This window comes from Micromys minutus, assembly GCF_963924665.1.
Source record: "Micromys minutus genome assembly, chromosome: 4".
NCBI classification, from domain to species: Eukaryota; Metazoa; Chordata; class Mammalia; order Rodentia; family Muridae; genus Micromys; species Micromys minutus.
In genome coordinates this window covers 42,486,232-42,506,544 of record NC_137973.1, presented here as the reverse complement: position 1 = coordinate 42,506,544, position 20,313 = coordinate 42,486,232, and the positions used below count along the sequence as shown (strand labels likewise).

Below are 20,313 nucleotides of genomic sequence, written 5' to 3'. Positions count from 1 at the left end.
TCCCCCTACCCAGCCATCTTCCACTCCGCGGCACCACATCCCCGCCACACCTCCAGCGCACACACGGTTTCCACTTCCCACCTCGCCTCACGGTCTACGCAGGAAGCTTTTCTTCTACAACCTCCCAGTTCCCGGGAATAGGCTCCCGGGAGGGTGGAGCTTCGTTCGAATTTCATAGGCTCCACCCACGGCCGCCACAAACGCACAGCGATTGGCGGGTCCACGGGGGCGGGGCTGAGGCGGGAGCTGTCGGGACTGCAGCCTGAGAAGATTGTCTCCTTGGATCAAAGCGCGGGTCCCAAAGAGATTCATTCCGAGGCTTCGGCGGGGGGTAGCGGGAGGAGCAGCGAGTGCGCCGTGGCACGTTCGGGAGTGCCTCCTTCTAACCGGAGCCAGAAAAGGGGGAGACTTGCCCAACCAATGTGGTCTTGGAGCCCCGCCTCTTCCCCCACCCCACCTCCTGGATTCCAGGCTTGCTGGGTTTCTCGCTTACTTGCCGAGACCACCAAATAGACCATCTCTTCAGCACCCGAGGCACAAGAATTCTTCATTTAGTATAAAGCCACTTCTCTGAGATATCTGATATTTCTTCGTGCTTCAACCACGACCCCAAAACGACGAGCATGAACAGCTATTTAAGAGTTTAAATAACAAATAAATCTCTCTCTTCCAGGCACACAGTAAGTAGGAGTAATAGCAGATTTCAGGGCAGTGCTCCCTAAGTACAAAAAGGATCACGTATAGCTAGAGATCTTGTTCGTGTGAAGATTTTATTCCTTCCCCAAGATACTGGAGAAGTGTGAATTTCAGGCCTGTGAAATGTTCAGCGGATCCTTGGGGCAGTCACTAGATATCTCACCACCTTCTACCCTAGTCCTGCTTCAAGTGGAGAGAAACCTTTGCTTTTGTGAATGTTGTTGCCTGGCTATGACCTGACCACTCTTTTCCATCCATTAATGCACATTCACACACATGCACACACACACCATCTGTTTCTTTCCCCTTTATTATGTAGCTCATGTGGACCTTGAATTCACCATATAGCCAAGGATGATCTTGAAGCCCCATCCTCCTGCCTCTACCTCCCAAGTGCTGGGATTAAAGGCCTGTGCATCCTCTGAGACAACTGCAAACATCTGCAAACACCTTCAGGAGTTCTGTTGCACATACTCTGGAAAGACCATCACAGCTGGGCCTGTGGATTGCTTACCTTCCCCCATAGAAGGAAGAGGTGGGGCAGAAGGTCATGGGACCTTCACCTGAGTATACAGCCATCCCTCTCAACCAACTGTATGCAGTTCTGTCCTAATTGCACATGGTTTGGGGGAGGGGCTAGAGGATATAAGTGGCGGGGGGGGGGGGGGGGGGAGGGGAGCAGAGGGCTCCTCAAGGAAGTCAACATAGCTGCTGGATTCAGACGGTCCAGGGTGACTGCCTCTAGGTCATCTGTGCCTACAACCGCTCACCTTCTACTCTGTAAGTTCATCAAGCTCATTCGTTCCTCTGGATAAACTCTGGTGGATTCCTACTGTTGTCTTTGGGACCTTAAGAGGCTGGATAGGCATTGTTTATGTCTCTCCCTGGGAAGAAATTTTAGCAGCAGCCACCAAACCTGGCCGCTCTCTTATAATTCAAACTGGTGTTTCCTAAGGACGATAGAGTTGCTAATTGTTTTCTCAGTTTTCCCAGGGCTGTATGTAAGTAGTAATGCTTTAGTGGGCTAAGGAGCTAAGGAGCTAACAACACACCAGGTATCTTCCCTCGTAGGAAGCTTCATTCTCACAGAACTTCAGTGAGAAGGGCGGAATAGTCTCAGCCTCAAAGTGAAAGTACATCTCTTTGGTTTGAAAAAAAAGCCTTTAGACTTCTTCAGAGCCAATCCACATCCTTTCCCTTCTCCAAAAAAAAGTGACCTACTATCCCCCCAAACCTTGAAACTTTTGTCTTCTAAGCCCATGTTTCTAACCCAGATTGTCTGGGGACACAGATGAGAAAAAGTGGAGAAGCTTCGCCATTTACCCAATCATGGCTTAGGGATGGGGGGGGGGGATGAGCTTAACTTTCTCATTTGTAACGTGACGATTTAAAAAGAGAAATCACTTCCGTTCAGTTCTGGATGCATAGACAGCTATCTCTCCCCCCACTCCTTACCCTCTGAGCCCCCTACCCCCACCCCGGCTTCTGCTCCCTCTCTAGCTCTTCACTAAAGTTCACTAACCCTGGGCCACAGGGACAGAAGGGCCACTTCAGTCACCAGCAGGGTCCCATGTGCTTATGAGAACCTTTGTCCTCTTGTTGACAACTCCAGTGCCGATTGTCACTATTATCCATGTGAAGTGCAATCTTAGATTGACATACTTCCCTAAGGTCTCACAGGAAGATACTTGCTGTGACCGGGCTTTAATGCTGAGGGAACCAGGCAGCTTCTGAACTCCAGTGCTCTCCCACCCAGATACGGTTCTCTGTTATGTAACCAGGCAGCCTCTGTTATCTTTTATGTAACAGACTGCTTCAGACAGAGATGGCGTAGGATCTGGGCATGCCTGTCATCCCACCCCTTGGGAAATCAAGGTAGCAGAATTGTGAATTGAGCGACTCCCCTCCCCCCACTTTGGCTCTTTGAGCCTGGCTTTCTCTGTTTTACAGCCCTGGCTGTCCTGTGTAGACCAGGCTGGCCTCAAACTCACAGAGATCCACCTGCCTTTGACTCCCAAATGCTGGGATTAAAGGCATCTGCCACCACCTCCCAGCTTGAGTTGAGGCTCTTTAAAAATATTTATTTTTATGTGTGTGTGTAATTGCCTGTATGTATGTGCACCACATGTGTGTACCTTACAGGTGGTCATGAGCCATCACAGCTCTCCAGTCTGGTTTGTGGCCCTTGACGAGATGGGTACAATGGGCATATAAGAATGGGAGGGTCCATCGGCATCTTTAGAGATTCCATTACAGAGCATCTTCAGCACAAACAGAAGCAGGAGAAACAGCATCCCAAGGCTCTGTCTCGGGGCTCTGCCTTTGTAGGATTGTGTTGTTCTGCTTGCTGCTTCTTGACAGGCACACATCCTGTAACACCAGTTTACAAAGGGAAGCCCGCGGGGGAAGATGGCAAATTATCTTCATCTTTTTTAGCACCCCCATGCAGCACAGAGCTGAATTCAGCCCTATCATAAGCGGCCTGGGGTAAATGATAATATCAGAAACCTCTGTGGGTTGGCAGGGGATGTGGCTCACTTTGTAGAGTGCTTGTCTGGCTTACATGAAGTCCTAAATTCAATCCCTAGGACCCCACAAACTGGGTGTGGTGGAACAAGCCTATAATCCCAGCGCTCAGGAAATAAAGTTCTGAGCATCAGAAGTTCAAGGACATCATTGGTTTACTTGTGGAGTTAAGGCCAGGCTGGAATATTTAAAACTCTGCCTCAAAAGTAAGTCAGGGAGGAAGGAACAATTCTGTAAGAGACTCTGTGGATATGAAGTAGAACAGAAGAAAAAGATGAATCTTAAGATTCTGGGATCATACAGACTGGCCAAAGGACTGTGACCTTTGTAAGGTTTCTCCTTATAGAAAGGCTCAGAAAGAGGACATTTCAAGAATTGAGGATCTATACTTTATTTAGGCTACTTCAAGTCAGCTAATACTCCTTGAGAATAGTCTTGTCAGAGTCAGGCTCCCAAGAGGCCCTGAAAAGAGAGGGTGTATTAGAGTAATGCGACAGACAAACAGATTCCATCCGGGATGTGCTGAGACCATCTCTCTTCATGGTCCAGTGCTATAAATCCCTTGCCCACCACACTTCGCTTCTGAGCACCGGCTGGGAGACAGAAGGGAACCAGGGATAAGTAAAAATCAACACCAACATAAGTGGTATTGACAGAGAAGGCGGGAAAGGAGAAAAGTGGCCATGAGCCAGCTGGCAGAGAGCGCTCTCCTGAGAAGAGTTTGTGCGTTTAATGTAGCCTTTAGGGTTTTCATTTGCTATGTATCATTAATGGGCTTAAATAAATGGTTTCGTAGATCGAGTTCATGCTCAGTTTTCTGCAGCCTGGAGCTGAAAGTCAGAGGGAATGTTGGGAGCTAGGTCTCTGTCATTCTCTCTTTGGCCTCTTTTTCACCTTACACATCGGTTTGTATGCAGCATCCTGTGAATGACAGGGACTTTGAAGCAGCTAACCACATTCTAGGTAACGATCCAAGTGGCCCTTTGCCAGTGAGGAGCTGCTTGGGAACCACATGCCCAAATGTTAAATTATTGTTGACATTTAACAAAAAAAAAAAAAAAAAAAAAAAAAAAAAAAAAGAAAGAAAGAAAGAAAGAAAGAAAGATTTTCTTCTGTTGAACAGGAAGAGACACATTAAATTTAAAAGAATATGAGCAAGCAAAAAAAAAAAAAAATGAACAAGCTGTTTTGTTTCTCATCCTGCTTATAATCCTGAGGTAGAGAGATTAGCTGACCTGCCTCTACCCACAGTGTGAGTCTGTGGTGGTGGAACTCTGGCCTCTCTCTTCCTCCCCACAGAGCCCCCTAAGGTAGAGGCTTGAATTCTCTGAGGATTATAGGGTTTCAGCTCTATCGCTGACCTTTGTAGAAACACACAGGATATGACATAAGTAGACTTTATAAGTTTCCTCTGCAAAGCTGATGGTGTTAGAATAAAAAAAAAAAAAAGTGGGTGGTGGCAGCCCATCCTTTTATCCTGACACCCAGAAAGCAGAGGCAGGCGGATCTCTGAGTTCAAGGCCAGCCTGACCTACAGAGTTAGTTTCAGGGCAGCTAAGGCTATACAGCGAGATCCTGTCTCAAAAGAGAAAAGGGTCAGATGGTTGAGAGGCTCACATGCATCCCAAACTTATCAGCATTCATCAGGAACATGAAATAATCCACCAAGATACCATTTCCTCCTTCCTTACCTTCCTCGTATATCCCGTCGTCTTAGGACAGCTTTAATGAGGAGCTGCAAAAATGCAGACATTTTTCAGTGTTAACATTGCATAAATCTCACACATGTCCCACTTATGTTTTGCGGGTGTCCAAACTTGACTAGATGGGGAGTCTATACATAGCAAGTATATAAAGGCCCACTCATTCCTGACTCATGCAACAGCATTTAGCTACAGCCTTCTGTGTGTCAGCAACTAGGCTGGACACTGGGGACAGAGAGCTTGTTTACAATTTAACTGGAAGACAAATCTGTAAGTAGATAATTAGAAAATAATGTGCTGGGACAATATGGTCATACTTACATATAGGTGTGTGATTCTGAAGATTAAAGAAAAAGAATGCCCCTCCCCCCAAGCCCAATAACATGCTAGGTGCATTCCAACAAGGTAACAAGAAAGGAAAAATGATGGATTAGAGAGGAAGCAAGGGAGCAGCATGACCTTCCTGTGCAGCATTAGGAAAAAGGTCACAAAGTGCCTGGGCTCTTCGCCTCTGGAATGTCATCTCCCCGGTTACTATTGAATTGTGATGGGCAGAAATGAAACCTTGGGTGATAAAATGGGCTCCTAGTGCATCTCAACGGTGTCAGTGACCCTAGAGCCCTGGGTAGTTGTGATGGTTAATTGTCATCTCTTCGTTACCTAGGAGACAGACACATCTATCTCTAGGCATGTCTGTGAGGGTGTTTCTAGAGGGTTTTAACTGAGGAGGAAAGACCCGCTGTAATCTTGGGTGACATCATCTCATAGCGTGGGTGCCCAGGCTGAATAAAAGAAGACAGAAGGAAAACACCCAATGAATATTAGCATTCAGCGCTCTCTCTCTCTCTCTCTCTCTCTCTCTCTCTCTCTCTCTCTCTCTCTCTCTGCATCCTGATGTGTCCAGATATGAAGAAGCAGACTCCTGTTCCTCCTGCTGTAACCCAGGCCTACTCCTGCCCTATTATCTACCCTGCAGGTGACAGACTGTGCCCTCAAGCTATGAGCCAAATAAGCCCATTGTCAGGTTGCTTCTTGTTGAGTATTTGGTCATCACTGCAGCAGGTGACAGCTATAAAGGGAGGGCCTTTCCATCTCATCTCGTGTCAGTCACTCTGGAGGGTGGAAGGAGGAGATGCCTGGCGCCAGAGACACTAATTCTCCCATCTTTACCTTTAACATCCACCCGACAGTCCACGGATGCCTCCCCCAGGGCGTTGACGGCCTTGCAGGTGTAGATGCCTCCATCGAAGGGGCTGGGCTTTCGGATTTCCAGGGAGCAGATCCCCAGCTGACTGAGGGCTCTATACTTGGGGTTGCCTTGAAGATCCATCTTGTTCTTTAACCAGATGATCTTGGGCTGGAAGATGGAGGCACAGAGCAGAGCAGGAGCCGATCAGCCCTTCTGCACTCCGTGTCTGGAACCCTGCCTACAGGCTGGAGGTGACAGTTTTCTGCAAGGTTCTCTGCCACCACGCGGTGGGAAGATTCCCCTTTCAGTACCTTGAGCAGCCACTGGAACTCCTTCCTACGTTTGAATAGAGTGTCTGAACCCTAGTCCACTTCCACAGATGTCAGTGACTTGGAAGAAATTGCTCAGGAATCATCATGGGCATCAAAGTCTACTTTTTACAGTTTTTAGAGAATATTTTTCATTTAAGGCAGGGCCTCATTATATAGCCTTGGCTGTTCTCACGACAGAGACTAGGCTGGCCTCAGACTTACGGAGATCCACCCCTACCTCTGCGGCTCTGTGACTAAAGGTATGTATTTCCACACCTTGCCACATGTTCCACTCAGAAATTATTTTAAAACCACACTTATGCTTGTGTGGAGGTGTGCACTGGTGCTGTAACACACTTGGAGGTCAGAGGAAAACATGCAGGTATTAATTCTTTCCTCCCACCGTGTGGTTCCAGAGACTGAACTCAGGTGGGCAGGCTTGGGAGCAGGCCCCCCTACCCACTGAACCACATTGCCAGCTTAGGGTCTCCGTTTCTGTTGTAGTTTGTTTTGTTTCGTTTTAATGTCCACACAGTGATTCACTTGTATTCCATCCTCACTGTTGGTGAGTGGTTTCTGTGCCCTCTGTTTTGAAAGTGGCTTCTGGAGTTGCTTTATCAAGTCTCCTTTCAAGGTGTTATGCCCACACAGTTTGACCTGTACTTGTAACCCAAGTTACTTGGTAAAAGCCGTTAATGGGGCGGACTGCGGAGACCAGATTGCAAGCAGAGACGTGCACACGTGCATAGCGCCACACAGGCGAGGCATGGGGAACGAATAAAGAGAAGCTAGCAGGAATCAGACACTTCTGCCAGGTAACTAGCTGGAGGACCCAACACTCAAAGGGAACAACATTTCCATCCATCCATCTTGAATTACAGATGCCCCGACGGTTTCTACGTAACCAGCTGTTGAGGAGGCAGATGGGGGCTCTGGTAGCAGAAGTTCAGTTAGAATGCCCTGTGGTAGACTCAGGTTAGGATGCATAGGGACAGGAAACAACCCAGGGCACGCCCACCCCAGACGCTCCCCAAGCACAGGGCACGCCCACCCCAGACACTCCCACTCACCCTGGGAGAGGCACGCCCACCCCAGAAGCTCTCACGTACCCTGGGAGAGGCACGAACACAGCAGAAGAGCTGGGTGTCGTAGCCAGTGACGGTCGTGCAATCTGCCAGAGGCTGGGTGAACTTGGGGGCTTCTGAGAGGTCCCGCTGGGCAAACCCCTTGGCCTTATAAACAGTAGCTGTGGCATCAAGAGGAACCACGATATAGCACGTGAGAACTCTGTCTAGCCTCGGTTCTATTTCTTCTAAGTCTTGTCAACACATGGTCTTAACTCCCTTACCTGCTTTCTGGATGTGTGCAAGGTCAGCTGTGACCGGGGCTGTGTCACTGAGCCCGCACTGGTTCTCGGCAAAGACACGGAAGGCATAAGAGTTGCCGACAATGAGGTCGGAGACAATGCAGCTAGTTCGGTGATAACGCTCCAGTACTGTGAACCAGAGCTGTGGGGTGCCCAGAAGATGCCATGTAAGACACCTCGGCTTTGTTTGGCTTTTGGGTTTTTTTGGGGTTTTTTTTTGGTTGTTTTTTTTTTTTTTTTTTTTTTTTTTGGTTTGGTTTTGTTTTGAATTTTTTTTTTAATCTTGCCCCACGTGGAGCTGCCAGAAGCTAATCCAAAATGCCTCCCTCCCTTCTTCCCAGCTGCGCCTTACCCCAGATTTTTTGTCAGCCTTCTGCACCGTGTATCCCAGGAGAGCTGTATTGCCCGTATCTTGTGGAGGTGTCCATTCCAGAGTAGCATTGGCGCCCCAAACTTCCACCAACTTAATACTCTGAGGAGGACCTGGCTTCTCTGGAAGAGCAAAGCCATGGATGGCAACCCACATGCTGACCTCACTTAGAGAATACCCTTGGCCCTTTCCTCTGCTCAGAACCCTCCCACCACCTACCACCGTGTCTGAGGCTCTCTGCGATAGCTCCTGTTCAGCTCAGAGATGCTAGAGACAACCTCTTCCAGCCCCCAACCTTACCGATCACCAGGAGATTGATGGTGGCAGTGGCCTTCAGCCCACCTAGCTGCACACACAGTTGGTAGCACCCAGAGTCAGTGCGTCGAGCCTCTCTGATGAAAAGAATGGAGTCTCGTTCTCCGTTCCGGACACTGACTCGACTGTTGTCCAGGGCAGAGCCGTTGTGAGTCCAGATGGTTTGAGGTTTGGGCTTACCCTGACCAGATGGGATAAGGTTGAACATCCCCAAGATGTTCATAGACCCACACACATAACCTTCCTCCTCTCTCTTCAGCCAACCTACCCCAAGGCCTCAGGGTATCTTGACGTGGAGCTGCATCCCTTGAGCTAGAGGATTTTTGGCAGACTCCTCTAGGAAGCTTCCTCCTTTCACTGTATTCTCAAGAGATGGGATAGCTTTTGAGACTTTCACCCTCTGAGAGATTTGGTTATAAATACTCAGGGTCGTTGGGTAGCCTAATGCTTAAGAACCCACTAAAACTGAAGGTCTCCAGACCTCTGAAGACTGTAGGGCTTGGCTTGGCATTATTACCTCCTCTCATGGGACACACCTGTCCTAGCCAAACCCAGCCTTGGGAGTATAGAATAGTGGTGATCTCAGGGTTGTACTATGGTTCCTCATTCGAGGCCAGAAAGACTGCCTCACTCCTCGGTCTATTTGCAAGTCAGAACTTTGGCCTGGTGCCAACATGGGACCCATGATCACCTGGAACGGGATTAGTAGATTCACTGTCTCCCCAACCCTCCGGATGTAAGTCTGCCTCAGGGCCCGAGGTAACACGATCTTGGGGTGCTCTGATAGAGAGAGAAGGAGAGAGAGAGAATAGGAAATGAGTAGGCAGAGGAAGTGAGTATTGAGTCCTGTAGTATTTTGTGGGCAGTGGCCCAAGTGACCACCAGATTAAGCCCTTATCATATGGAATGTTCCTAGACCTTTCTATTAGGCTGGGGATCAAACACAGCAGTCTCAGTCACTCTGGTGGTCTACCATTAAGTCACACACCCATGCTCTTCCCACTGTGCTGGGATGTGGGGAGCAGTTGGTTAAAGGAGCCCTGGAAAGGCTGAGGTCTCCAGAAAAAACATGGGAGCTGGGTATGGTGGTGACTGCCTGTAATCTCAACACCAGAAGCAAGGCAGGATGTGCTTCATGGTGGGGCTTTGTCCAGCACAACCTCGCCTCTCCCAAAACCTGGACTCCCAGCCAGATGCTGCTTCTCTTGATTTGTAATTCTCGACTACTGGCTTTTCACCCATTTGAGTTTTGTTCTTTTCCGTGAGCAGACCCATCTTCACAGCTTGTCTTTCCAGTAATTTTTGTTTTTGGGGAGCTGGGTCCTTAATAACATTGCTGTCCAAGTGAATCTGACCTCCTAATCGGGTACAGACCTCAAGAGAAGGCTTTCTGTTCTGCAGGAGTCAATATCCTGTCCTCCCACAGAAGCACTGCAAAGACACAGAGGCAGCCAGTATCTGGGTCCCTTTTTCTGCATGGCCACCCCATCCCTTCAGTGTGGTATTCTTGTCATCAGTCATAGATCACTTCATACAAACAGAATCTGGGGAGTATTGGGGTCTTTCGTTACTTGTCCTTGACTTCCAGGCATATAAGCACTGGGGAGTTGGGTATCTTTGTTGCTCCCAGGGTACAGGCAAGAGATGCTCAGGGGACCACAGGGTTTGGGGGAGCCTGGGTGTCCTGCTGTCAGGAGGATGCTACAGGCTACCTTGGTGGTAGAAGAGCAGACATCCCTCCTGGCTCACTTGGGGACAATTTTCCCCCACCCATCTTTCAGGACTGCAGTTTCCTCCTTCCTCAAAAACAGCTCCCTGCCACTTTTTATATCAAGTAGAATGTGACAGCACCTAGGTTCCCACCAACAGCCCAAGATGTCTGACAAAATGTATTCCTTGCAGTTAAAGAAATTCCACCCCTGGCACATTCCTGTGGCAAACAGCAGGAGTGCCTGACAGGGTATTCCAAGTGCAGTGATAATACACTTTTCCCAGAGAGTACATTCCTGTGCGTTCACCACAACACACGTATGTTACTTAGAGCTTAAACAGCTTAAATACATACATTGTTTAAAGCAACCCTTTAAATAATGGCAGTTGAGAGAAAATAGACAGAGGCCCTACTGTGTTCCTCTTACGACCCACTTTGCAAACTACCTCCCCATTACGATTTCAAACCACTGTCTTTAGAAGTTAAAGTAAGTACCCAAAGCTTGCTGATTACCTCCTTTATCTAGTTTTGCTTTTATCAGTAGGGTTGCTGTTAGCATTTTGTCTAGGCTCCGCCCACAGTTACCTGGCAACAGCCAAGTGTGCCTGACTCACTATAAAAGGGGCTGCTTGTTCCCTCCTCTCTCTCTTGCTTTCTTGATTCTGCTTTGTCCCCTTACTCCTACCCCCCTTCCCTATGCCCTCTCCCCCCTCTCTTCTTGTGCTTATGGCCGGCCTCTACTCCTCTGGCTCTCCCTCCCTCCCTCTCTCTCTCTCTCTCTCTCTCTCTCTCTCTCTCTCTCTCTTCCCTCTCTGCCTTTTCTGCCTCTTCTACCCTCTCAACTCCCCTCCCCATGTCCTGAATAAACTATTCCATGCTATACTGCAGAGGCACACCCTTCCCCCACACCTGACTACCTATTCACCAAACATATTTCTTCTCTATTTTTATAAAACACAACAGTTGGTCTCTACCTTTGGAAACATGAGTGTTCTCAGTAAGAACAGGGCAGACAAGGCACACCAGCTGCCCAGTGACCCTGCTCCTTCTGCTCTCTGCTGACTCTGGTGGCAGGGGGTGGGGTGGCAACAATGGAATGTTGTATGATGTGCCCCTTTCCTGTGGCCATCTTGGCGAGCAACCAAGGGGTTGAACACGGGAGGATGTGAGGAACTTTTTTTTTTTTTTTTTTTTTTTTTTTAAGGAGGGAAGTGATAGGAAATGAAGGTCAAAAAACCTCATCTTGTTGGCCTTGGTTATCCGTTGTTGGGCAAGGAAATAACCTTTCACACTTGCCAAAGAAGGGCTCTTCTGTCCCTGTGCTGGCTACAGAGTATCCGAGGGAAAGAGATCTTAGTGAGCACCAGAGAGGCAAGCCAGCTGGAGCGGGGGAGGCTGTGAGATACACTGATTTGCTGATCTCCAGCTGAGGTGTGGAGTTGTACCTGGCACACAGGACTCCTGCCTCCCTAGCTGGGATCAGATGTCCAAAGGACCCAGGTTTTGAAGCATGGCTCATCCATCCAGTGTCCCACCCCCATCAGTATCTTCCTAGACCTAGGTGCCAGTGTCAGGGCCTGGTATGACCTCCAGTCACCCAGAGGAAGAGGAGGAGGAAAGGAGGCAGGTGAGGCTCAAGGACCAAGAAAGGTTGAGTTAGGACGTGCTAAGAGATAAACCAACTAGCCCTAGGCTAGGCTTCAGGGTCTGGGCTTCCTCTGATTGATGTGACCTGATGTCTGTTTCCCCCCTGGCATTTCTTGTTTCTTACAAATAATATCGTAGAAAAAGTTAGCTTTCTTTCACCTACGCTAGAGTGAAAAATGACAGGAGCAAGAGCTCAGATGTGCAGAGCTCGGAGGATTTGGGAAGCAGCCTTTGAGACTGGGGAGTCTGCTGGAGCAGCTAGAAGGGGGAAGCTATAGTGGAGATGCTGAGGTTGGGGAGGGTCTCCCTCCCTGATGCTCTTTATGTATAAGAAGCCCCTGACAAGATGATCATATTGAAGTCACAAGGGTGTCCCTGATTCTCAGAGGGTGAATGGACGAAGAAACACCTCAGGGGAGAGCCATGGATAGCCCTGAGAGTAACTATAGGCTGGTCAGTAAAGAGGTTCTGGCAGCTAGAGGTGCCTTGTCAGCACTGAGTTCTGTCACCTTCCAAATTCAACCTGGTCAGCAATCTGACCCTTTGCTCAGAATGTTAACTGAGGGCTCCTTGGAGGCCTCTCTCTTCGCACCTCCGGTCAAGTGAGGTGTAAATTGGACTGACCTTGGGGAGGCTTCCCTATCACACCCAAGGGTCTTTCCTCTGATGTCAGGAGCGGAGGGACTCAGAACCCAGAGCTCAGCCTCAGTGTTCTTAGTCCAGGACTGATGACCACAGGCCTGGCAGGTCTGGGGGTGGAACATTTTGAAATGTCCTTTGAGAAACATTGACTTTTCAGCTGGGCTGTTCTCAGCACTTTCTCTCCAAGAGAATATTAAGTCTCAAAAATGGAGAGCTTATTTCGAGTCCCAAGATCTTGGTTACCCTACGGTCTACTCCAATTTTAATGAACTGAAGTTCATGCCCATTTTTTTTTCTATTTTCATAGGAAGTAATTGGTCATATCCTCTCTTAATTTTCTTCTACATGGTCAGAAACTTTTCCTTCAGTAATCTTGAGGTTGTATGGTCCATACATTGCTATTGACTATGGCCTGGATGGAGAAGAAAAGTGTAGATGCCCTGGGGGGTGGGCAGGGAGACAGAAACAAGAGAGAGACACACACAGAGAGGAATATGTGTGTATATGTAAATGGGTAGATTTGCAAGTGTGTATCTCCCCCACGCCTCCTCCCCTGCACCCCCATGCATGCATGCATGCATACATACATAAACATATGCCAGTGTGAGTAAGTGGTTACCAAAACAAGGGCAAGAGGTTCAAAGCCATCTATAGATTTCAAAGTAAATCTTTCCAGGGATTCGAGAAGAATGCACCAGAATTTGAGAAACATTTATGGTTGCAAAGGGTGTAGCCTTAGGAACCAGTTTGGTAAGATGTGGACAGAAAAGAATGGGTAGACCTCACTCGGAAGCACCTTCTTGTAAAGGACAACAGTGTCACCCCTGTTACAGATCGTGAAAGCAAGATTAGGAAAAGCAAAACCATATAGAAGCAGAAAATGGTTCTCTGTGATAGGCTATCATCCCTCGTCTGTCTGGCTCTCATGGTTGATGGCTTTGGCCCCTCACACAGCTCCACCCACTCACAAGTTCTGGTAATTTCAAAGTCTGTCTTTCTAATCCATGCCAGTTCTCTCACTGCCTGACTCATTGTATAAGGTGGTGGTGGGGTGTCACCAGTAAGGGCATGACGGTTCCGAGGTATGGTGGTGGGGGGGGGAAGGACTTTATCTCAGGTATAAGGGTGAGCATAGCCAGAGGCATCCAGAAGAGTTCAGAGCAGGGTGAGAAAGTAGTGGTTAAACCGGATCAGCAGATGGAACCAGGGCCATGAGAGGAAAGAGAGAGGGTAAGAGAGAGGGGGCCGAGAGAACAAGAGAGTGCATGGCTGGACTGGAACGAGAAGCTAGAGGAAGGGAAGCCAGTGAGTTGGAGTTTAGGGTAGGGAGCAGAGTGAGAAGAACTGAGGCCAGCCTAGAGGCCAGCAGACACTTTGCTCTGCTAATAGGAACCACAGTTAGCCGTGTGTCCTGAGTTTCTTTCAGACTGGACACTCACGAGTTCAATGCCTGCTTCATCACTGGTCATAATCCAGACAATGCGACCTTTCTGCGATCTGACTTGGAAGTGTTACTCTCTTTCCACACCTCCATAACTGAGACAGTCATTGATCACCAACTCAGATGCTTCTCGGTAGAGTTAACTCTGACCATTGGCTACCCCAGCAGGAACAGTTTCCAGTCCCCGATACTTTGGGCTAGGTGCTAACTCTCCAATGAGAGGAGAATCCAAGGGGTGAGGATTGCTTCAGTGCCAGGGTTTGCAAGAATAGACTTTTCTGTGTCTCCCCTACTCCTGCTATCAATAGGCAGGTGATCATAGGGCCCCTCAAGGGCAGAGGCCCCCATAGGAAAAAGGGGAGTGTCCCTGAATTGATTTATGGAGGATTATCTACTTAACAGGGACACTTATTTCTAGTTCTGTACTACCAGCAAGAAACTCAATTGTTCTCCAGCTGTGCTGGCTTCTTCTGCCAGTACCTGACTGATGACAGACGCTTCTACTTCACCTCTCTTCCTGAATCCTGCCATATCGAAATTCTGTCATGCTACCGAGACAGATTACCCCACCATGCAGCCATTTCACGCTCTCCCCCACCAGCCTGGAGTTCACGGTCATGTGACACCCACTTTCTTGCATCATCACCCAGATCCTTCATCTCTCTCTCACTTCAGCATACCCTCTTGGCAGTGCCTAAACTAGTCAAATAAACCGTCCGCCCACACAGTGTGTGTGCACAGGCAAGCAAGTAGGAGAAAACAAAACGCCATTCTGACTTGACATCGAAAAAACAATGTACATGTGTACAAAACTCTTGACGAATAGACAGTGTATGTATGAGACGTGGTCCTCCCTCCCATGAACTCCCTCAGCCTCTGAAAATCCAGATGTGAAGTGTGATTAGCGATATGTCAATCATCTATTAAAATGGGTTTGTTTATTTAAGTAATGAAAACTATGCTGATTTGATTATTATGCTGCTCCTAGATGGACCTTAATATGCATATTTGAGACAGGGCTTTGTATGTTGACCAGGCTGCTTTTGAACTCACAAAGACCGACTTGCTTCTGCCTCCCGAGTACTGTGATTAGTGGCATGCGCCACCGTACAGAGCACATCTTCCTAGCACTGCCTCCCAAGTTCCGGTACTAAGTCATGTACCACCACCATCCCCGAGGGTCCTGACATGTCACACAGCCTCAGCTCACTCTGTCTGTGGTCCCCTTTTCTCATCAGCAGAAAATTTTGGTGGTGTTTAAGAAGCACCACTGTCTTTTCTTAACATGGTACCCACAGAAAAAAATCCCTAGAACCTATACACGGCCATGTTAGTTATTTAAAATCCTGTCTGGCTGCCCTTCCATCCCAGAATCAGTCCATTCTTCACTGCTTGCTTTGGCTTGGTAACGCTCTGCCCTCCAGCCCAGTATTGTGTCCTCCCTCCCTATCGCCACAATGGCCCAACCCTTTATGAAGAACATTCCTCTTTCCGGACCTTTGTACTTGGCCTGTCTACAGAGAAAATAATCCACTCAAATATCTATCACATTGCTGCTCAAATTGTGCCCTACTTGTAAGGCCTTTGCTCATCATCCTATCTGGAACAGACGGCCTCCTTCCCTCTGTTACATCTGGCACCATCTGACCCACACTGTTTATTTTTCTTTCTATTAGAATATACCTTGAGGACATCATTTTAAGTAACTTTGTTTACTTAAAACACCTAGTATCTGCACCTAGGATACTGTCTAACAGGTAAGGAAGGAAATATTTGTAGGGGAAGGAAGGAAAACCTAAAGATGGGCTGGTTCTTCCTGGGCATGAGATGATCAGCTCCAGTGCCTAGAAGACCCTCAGAGGATGCAGGAGCAATCTCTCGGAGCCATTCTGTTGAAATTAGCAGTTGACCTTCCTTCCCCTCACTGGCTCCCGGCCCATCTTCTCCTACTCAGGGGTTCAGCCCCTTCCCTCGCCTCCCCTTTGGCTCCTTCGGGTTTTGACTCCCGGACACAGTACCTCTGTGGGGCACTGAGGACAAATGGCCCCAAAGCCAGCCGTGTCGTCTAGCCGATTTGGTCTCATGGTTGGACTAAAAGGCCGTTATTGGTCACATGCAACTTGTTCTGATTCCATTGAGTGGCCGCCTGCTTACCCTTTCCTGCTGTCACGTGTTCTACGAGGAACAGGCGGTGTTAGGAGGCAGACAGTCTTTGGAACTCTCAGAGAACTTAGGAGTCAGCAGGTCCCATACTGAACATCCTTCAAAATTTCTGGATGGGCTCCAGAGGCCCTGTGAACCTCAGAAATTATATAGATTTCCCCAGGAGTCCACAGCTATCAAAGGGATAGGACATTGCTCACATTCAGCTCTCTCAATTTACAGAGGAGAAAATGAGGGCTCGGAGAAACATCCTGGCTTCTTCTCTGATGCAGGATAGAGCTGAGATTTGAACTTGCACCGTCAGTCTTTCGAGAAGCCACTAGATGCACATAGATTTTGCAATGTGTCAAAGGATATTCTGACTGTCACTCATTTCTCGGTGGAGCCATTGGCTGTGGTCCTGAGGTCTGCAGTACACAGAGTTGCTATACAGGAGGCTGGGGCTTCTAGCTGGGATCCGGAGCCTGAAATTGCCAGAGGGAGCTGCCCACAGTGCCCCACCCTCCAAGCAGGGGAGAAATTAAAGGCTTGGAGAGATGTCCTGACTCTTCTCTGGTGGTACGGTTGAATGGACGCCACTCCCTTCAGAGCTGGGCAGTTAGTGGTTCTGGCTCTTCACTCCTGTTGGCCTTTCAGGGGAAGAACTGGGTTTCTGTCTCTAATGTCTTATTTTAGCATGCTCACGATAGCTCTCCTATCTCGTCTTAATGGCATAAATTCCTCCAGCTCCTGACATTCAGGCAGCTCTCATTAGGATTTTCTTTAGGATAAGGAGTGGACAGCTGTGCTTTGGGGCCTTAGTTGGAGACAGAACTTGGTTGTCATCTTTTTCTTGCAAATGTCCCTGTGTTGGTTTAGCCTCTTCCAATGCTGATCAGCCATCCTTCTAACTGACCTTCTTGGAAGATGTTTAAAATCCTTTTACAGAGAAGAAACTAAAAGGGAGCAGTTAAATTGATTTGCTCAAGGTCACTGTGATGTTAGAGGTCACTCTGGAAAAGGAGCCTGGGATGTTGCCTGCCAGTCTAAAACGTCTTTTCCCCTTTGCTCTCTGGGAGTTTGTAGACTTCTCTATGATTTCATAGACATAGAAGGTTTTCAACTCTTCGGCAAATTTAAGGGGTTATAATCCTGGGATTTCATTGGGCTAAATGTTTAGCTCAGCAGCAGGGCTGCTAAAGACCATCACGAAGAAAAGAGCCATTTCCCATCTCTCCCCTTGGTCTGCAGACCCACAGGTACAGTGAAGGCACACACAGTGTCATTTGGCTCCCAGCAGTTGCCCAGGTGAGCTGTGGTGACATTTGTCACTGGGGTGGGTAGCAGGACAATGCGGTTGAGGTAGCACCACAAACCCTCATCTGGAAACTGGGAATGGAGAGCTTTCTCTGAAAGGCTCTTCCTCAGAGCTCTGACTTTGAGAGGTCTTGGCCGGTGATTTGGTGTGGAGTGTTGGGGTAGGCCATATTTCATGCTGTCCAAGATACGCAACCTCCTCAGAGCCAACAGTTTCAAAATCATTCCTATTCCACTACAAATAGCCACCCTTTCCTCTGTTCCCTTCCCAACTGGCTCTTTAGTGTACTGGGTCCTCCAGGACCTGTGATTATTTTTGATGACTTCTCTAAAGAATAAAATTGCATCAAAGACATCTGAGTAGCAAGTCACAATTTAGAGGGAAGGGAAGTGCTCCCAAGAATGTTCCTGCATTATTCCAACTAAAAGTTTCATAAAGTTATTAAAGCTTACTCAAAGGGATCGGTGTGTGTGTGTGTGTGTGTGTGTGTGTGTGTGTGTGTGTGTGTGTGTGTGTGTGTGAACCCCTAAGGTATATTCAGGGCAATAGGACGTTCCCCACCCCCCCACCTTTATAGACTGACACAGGTCACCTTCAATAGAGGACAGGAGCTGCAGAGAGGGGCTGCCTGCCTCTTGCAGTGCAGTCTGGGGTCCTTCAGCATCCGCTGGGTCAGCAGCTTCTTCTACCTGCCGCTGGGAGCGTGAGGCTGTCTCCAGTGTGGTGGCTGTCTCCATGGGGTCCAGATGAAAGTTTTCTTTGCAGCTGGTGAGGGAGGGGCTGTGCACCTGCTGTCCAGGCTGGTGCCCCTGGGGTCGCAACCACAGGCTTATGTAAGTGGGCTGGCTTTTCCCCACCCATCAACTCCCATGAAGGGAGAAGTAGGGGCCAGAAGAGGAGGATCAGAGAACTGCCCAGAATAGCCACAGGAGGAGGGCTGAGGTGGCTCTGTTATCTTGGGAGTGAGATGACACCCCTACAGCATTAGGAGGGAGGGGAGAGCATGAACACAGTCTATGAGAGGGACATCTGGCTTTGGGGAAGGTCTGAACGGCACCTCTGCTCCTGATTTCCAACTCATTCAACAGGGCATAAGGTCCAAGGCCAGTGACCGCCCAGGCACCCCTTCAGCTGTTCCCACACTCAAACAGCAGGTCACTGAGCTGGTCTCCATACCTTGGCCTTCAGGTGGCCCTCCCTTTGCTGTTCCAGCCCCAAGGACAGGGGAGGGGAGGGAAGGAGTGGGGACAGTCAGTTCTCTGTTGCCAGACTAGTTGGCTACACTTGGGCTCTGTCATCAGCTAGCTATGTGACTAGTGACACCCCATAATCTCTCTGCCCCTCTGTGTGTGTATGTATACTGGGGCTTTTCTCCCTCCTTCGTGTGTGTGTGTGTGTGTGTGTGAGTGTGTGTACTAGGGTATCCCCCATGTGTGTGTATGTGTACTGGAACTTGTCTCTGCTCTTCTGTGTGTATGTGTGTATACTAGGAATCCCCCACTGTGTGTGTATATGTACTGGGACTTGCCTCCACTCTCCCTTCTGTGTGTGTGTTGGGGTTCGAACCTGGGACGTTGCACTTGCTAGACAAGCCCTCTACTACAGAGCCACTGAGCTACACCTAACACCCCCAGCCTTTCATAAGTTGGGTTTCACTTGTGAGATGTAGATAATAATAACCATAGGGTTGTTGCGAGGATTAAGAGGGTAATTTCTGTAAAGTGCTTAGCAGGGTGTAGCTGACTAAGCGCTGGATAAATAGGAGCTATTTTTAGGTCAGAGCAGCAATTACCCCCTTGAAAGCTGTCAATGGCTCCCTTCCTATGAGAAGCACGAATGAAGTGAGAGGCAGCCTCACAGGGAAGGAAGCTCCCCAGAGACAGGGACATGTGGCATTTCCTGTACCATTCAGCTCTGAACCTCAGGTTTGTGTTACAAGCAATGTGGATGCCAGGACTAAGGCTAGGATCCAATGGCCAGCCCACAGTCAGTGCTCACTAACCAATGGCCAGCGCACAGTCAGTCAGTGCTCGCTAACCAATGGCCAGCGCACAGTCAGTGCTTGCTAACCAATGGCCAGCCCACAGTCAGTGTCACTAACCAATGGTCAGCCCACAGTCAGTGCTCGCTAACCAATGGCCAGCGCACAGTCAGTGCTTGCTAACCAATGGGCAGCCCACAGTCAGTGTCACTAACCAATGGTCAGCCCACAGTCAGTGTCACTAACCAATGGTCAGCCCACAGTCAGTGTCACTAACCAATGGTCAGCCCACAGTCAGTCAGTGCTCACTAACCAATGGCCAGCCCACAGTCAGTGTCACTAACCAATGGTCAGCCCATAGTCAGTGTCACTAACCAATGGCCAGCCCACAGTCAGTGTCACTAACCAATGGCCAGCCCACAGTCAGTCAGTGCTCACTAACCAATGGCCAGCACACAGTCAGTGCTTGTTAAGCCCAAGAGTCCCCCCCCTCCCCCAACAGCCATGCTCATTCAGACACTTCACCTCACACTGTACCCTCTACCCAAATGATATGGTTTCTTAGCACACACCCTCTTTCCTAACTCAGGGGCCAGCAATCCTGTATTTTAATTTTTTTCGCTTTTTAAAAACTGTATATCTGTGCATCATGTGCATTCCTGGTGCCAGTGAAGAGGGTATCAGATCTGGAAGTAAATGAGCTGCTACAGGATGCTTGGAATCAAACCCAGTGCTCTGGCACACATTTGAAGATCAGAGGACAACTTCCGGGAGTTAGTTCTCTCCTTCCACCTTGTGGGTCCCAGGGATTGGACTCAGAGCCAAAGTTGGTGGCAGTCATCTTTGCCCAATGAGCTATCTCATCAAACCCATATCCCCATATATTTTCCCTTATTTATATATGTACTTATTTTACATCCTGACTGCTGTCTGCTCTTCTGCAATCCCTCCTCCC

The 20,313-nt window shown here is 48.7% G+C and overlaps 1 protein-coding gene across 1 annotated transcript; it reads right to left on the bottom strand.

Moving 5' to 3' along the window:
* Positions 1-308: 308 nt before the first annotated feature.
* On the bottom strand, positions 309-18,114 carry MYBPHL (myosin binding protein H like; the record flags this gene model as incomplete). The annotated part of the gene is made up of 8 exons (XM_080916019.1): positions 309-382; positions 6,096-6,282; positions 7,535-7,671; positions 7,774-7,933; positions 8,144-8,283; positions 8,462-8,657; positions 9,168-9,256; positions 17,970-18,114. 8 exons carry the CDS (start codon positions 18,112-18,114, stop codon positions 309-311), a joined length of 1,128 nt encoding a protein of 375 aa, XP_080772145.1.
* Between the last annotated feature and the right edge of the window lie 2,199 nt (positions 18,115-20,313).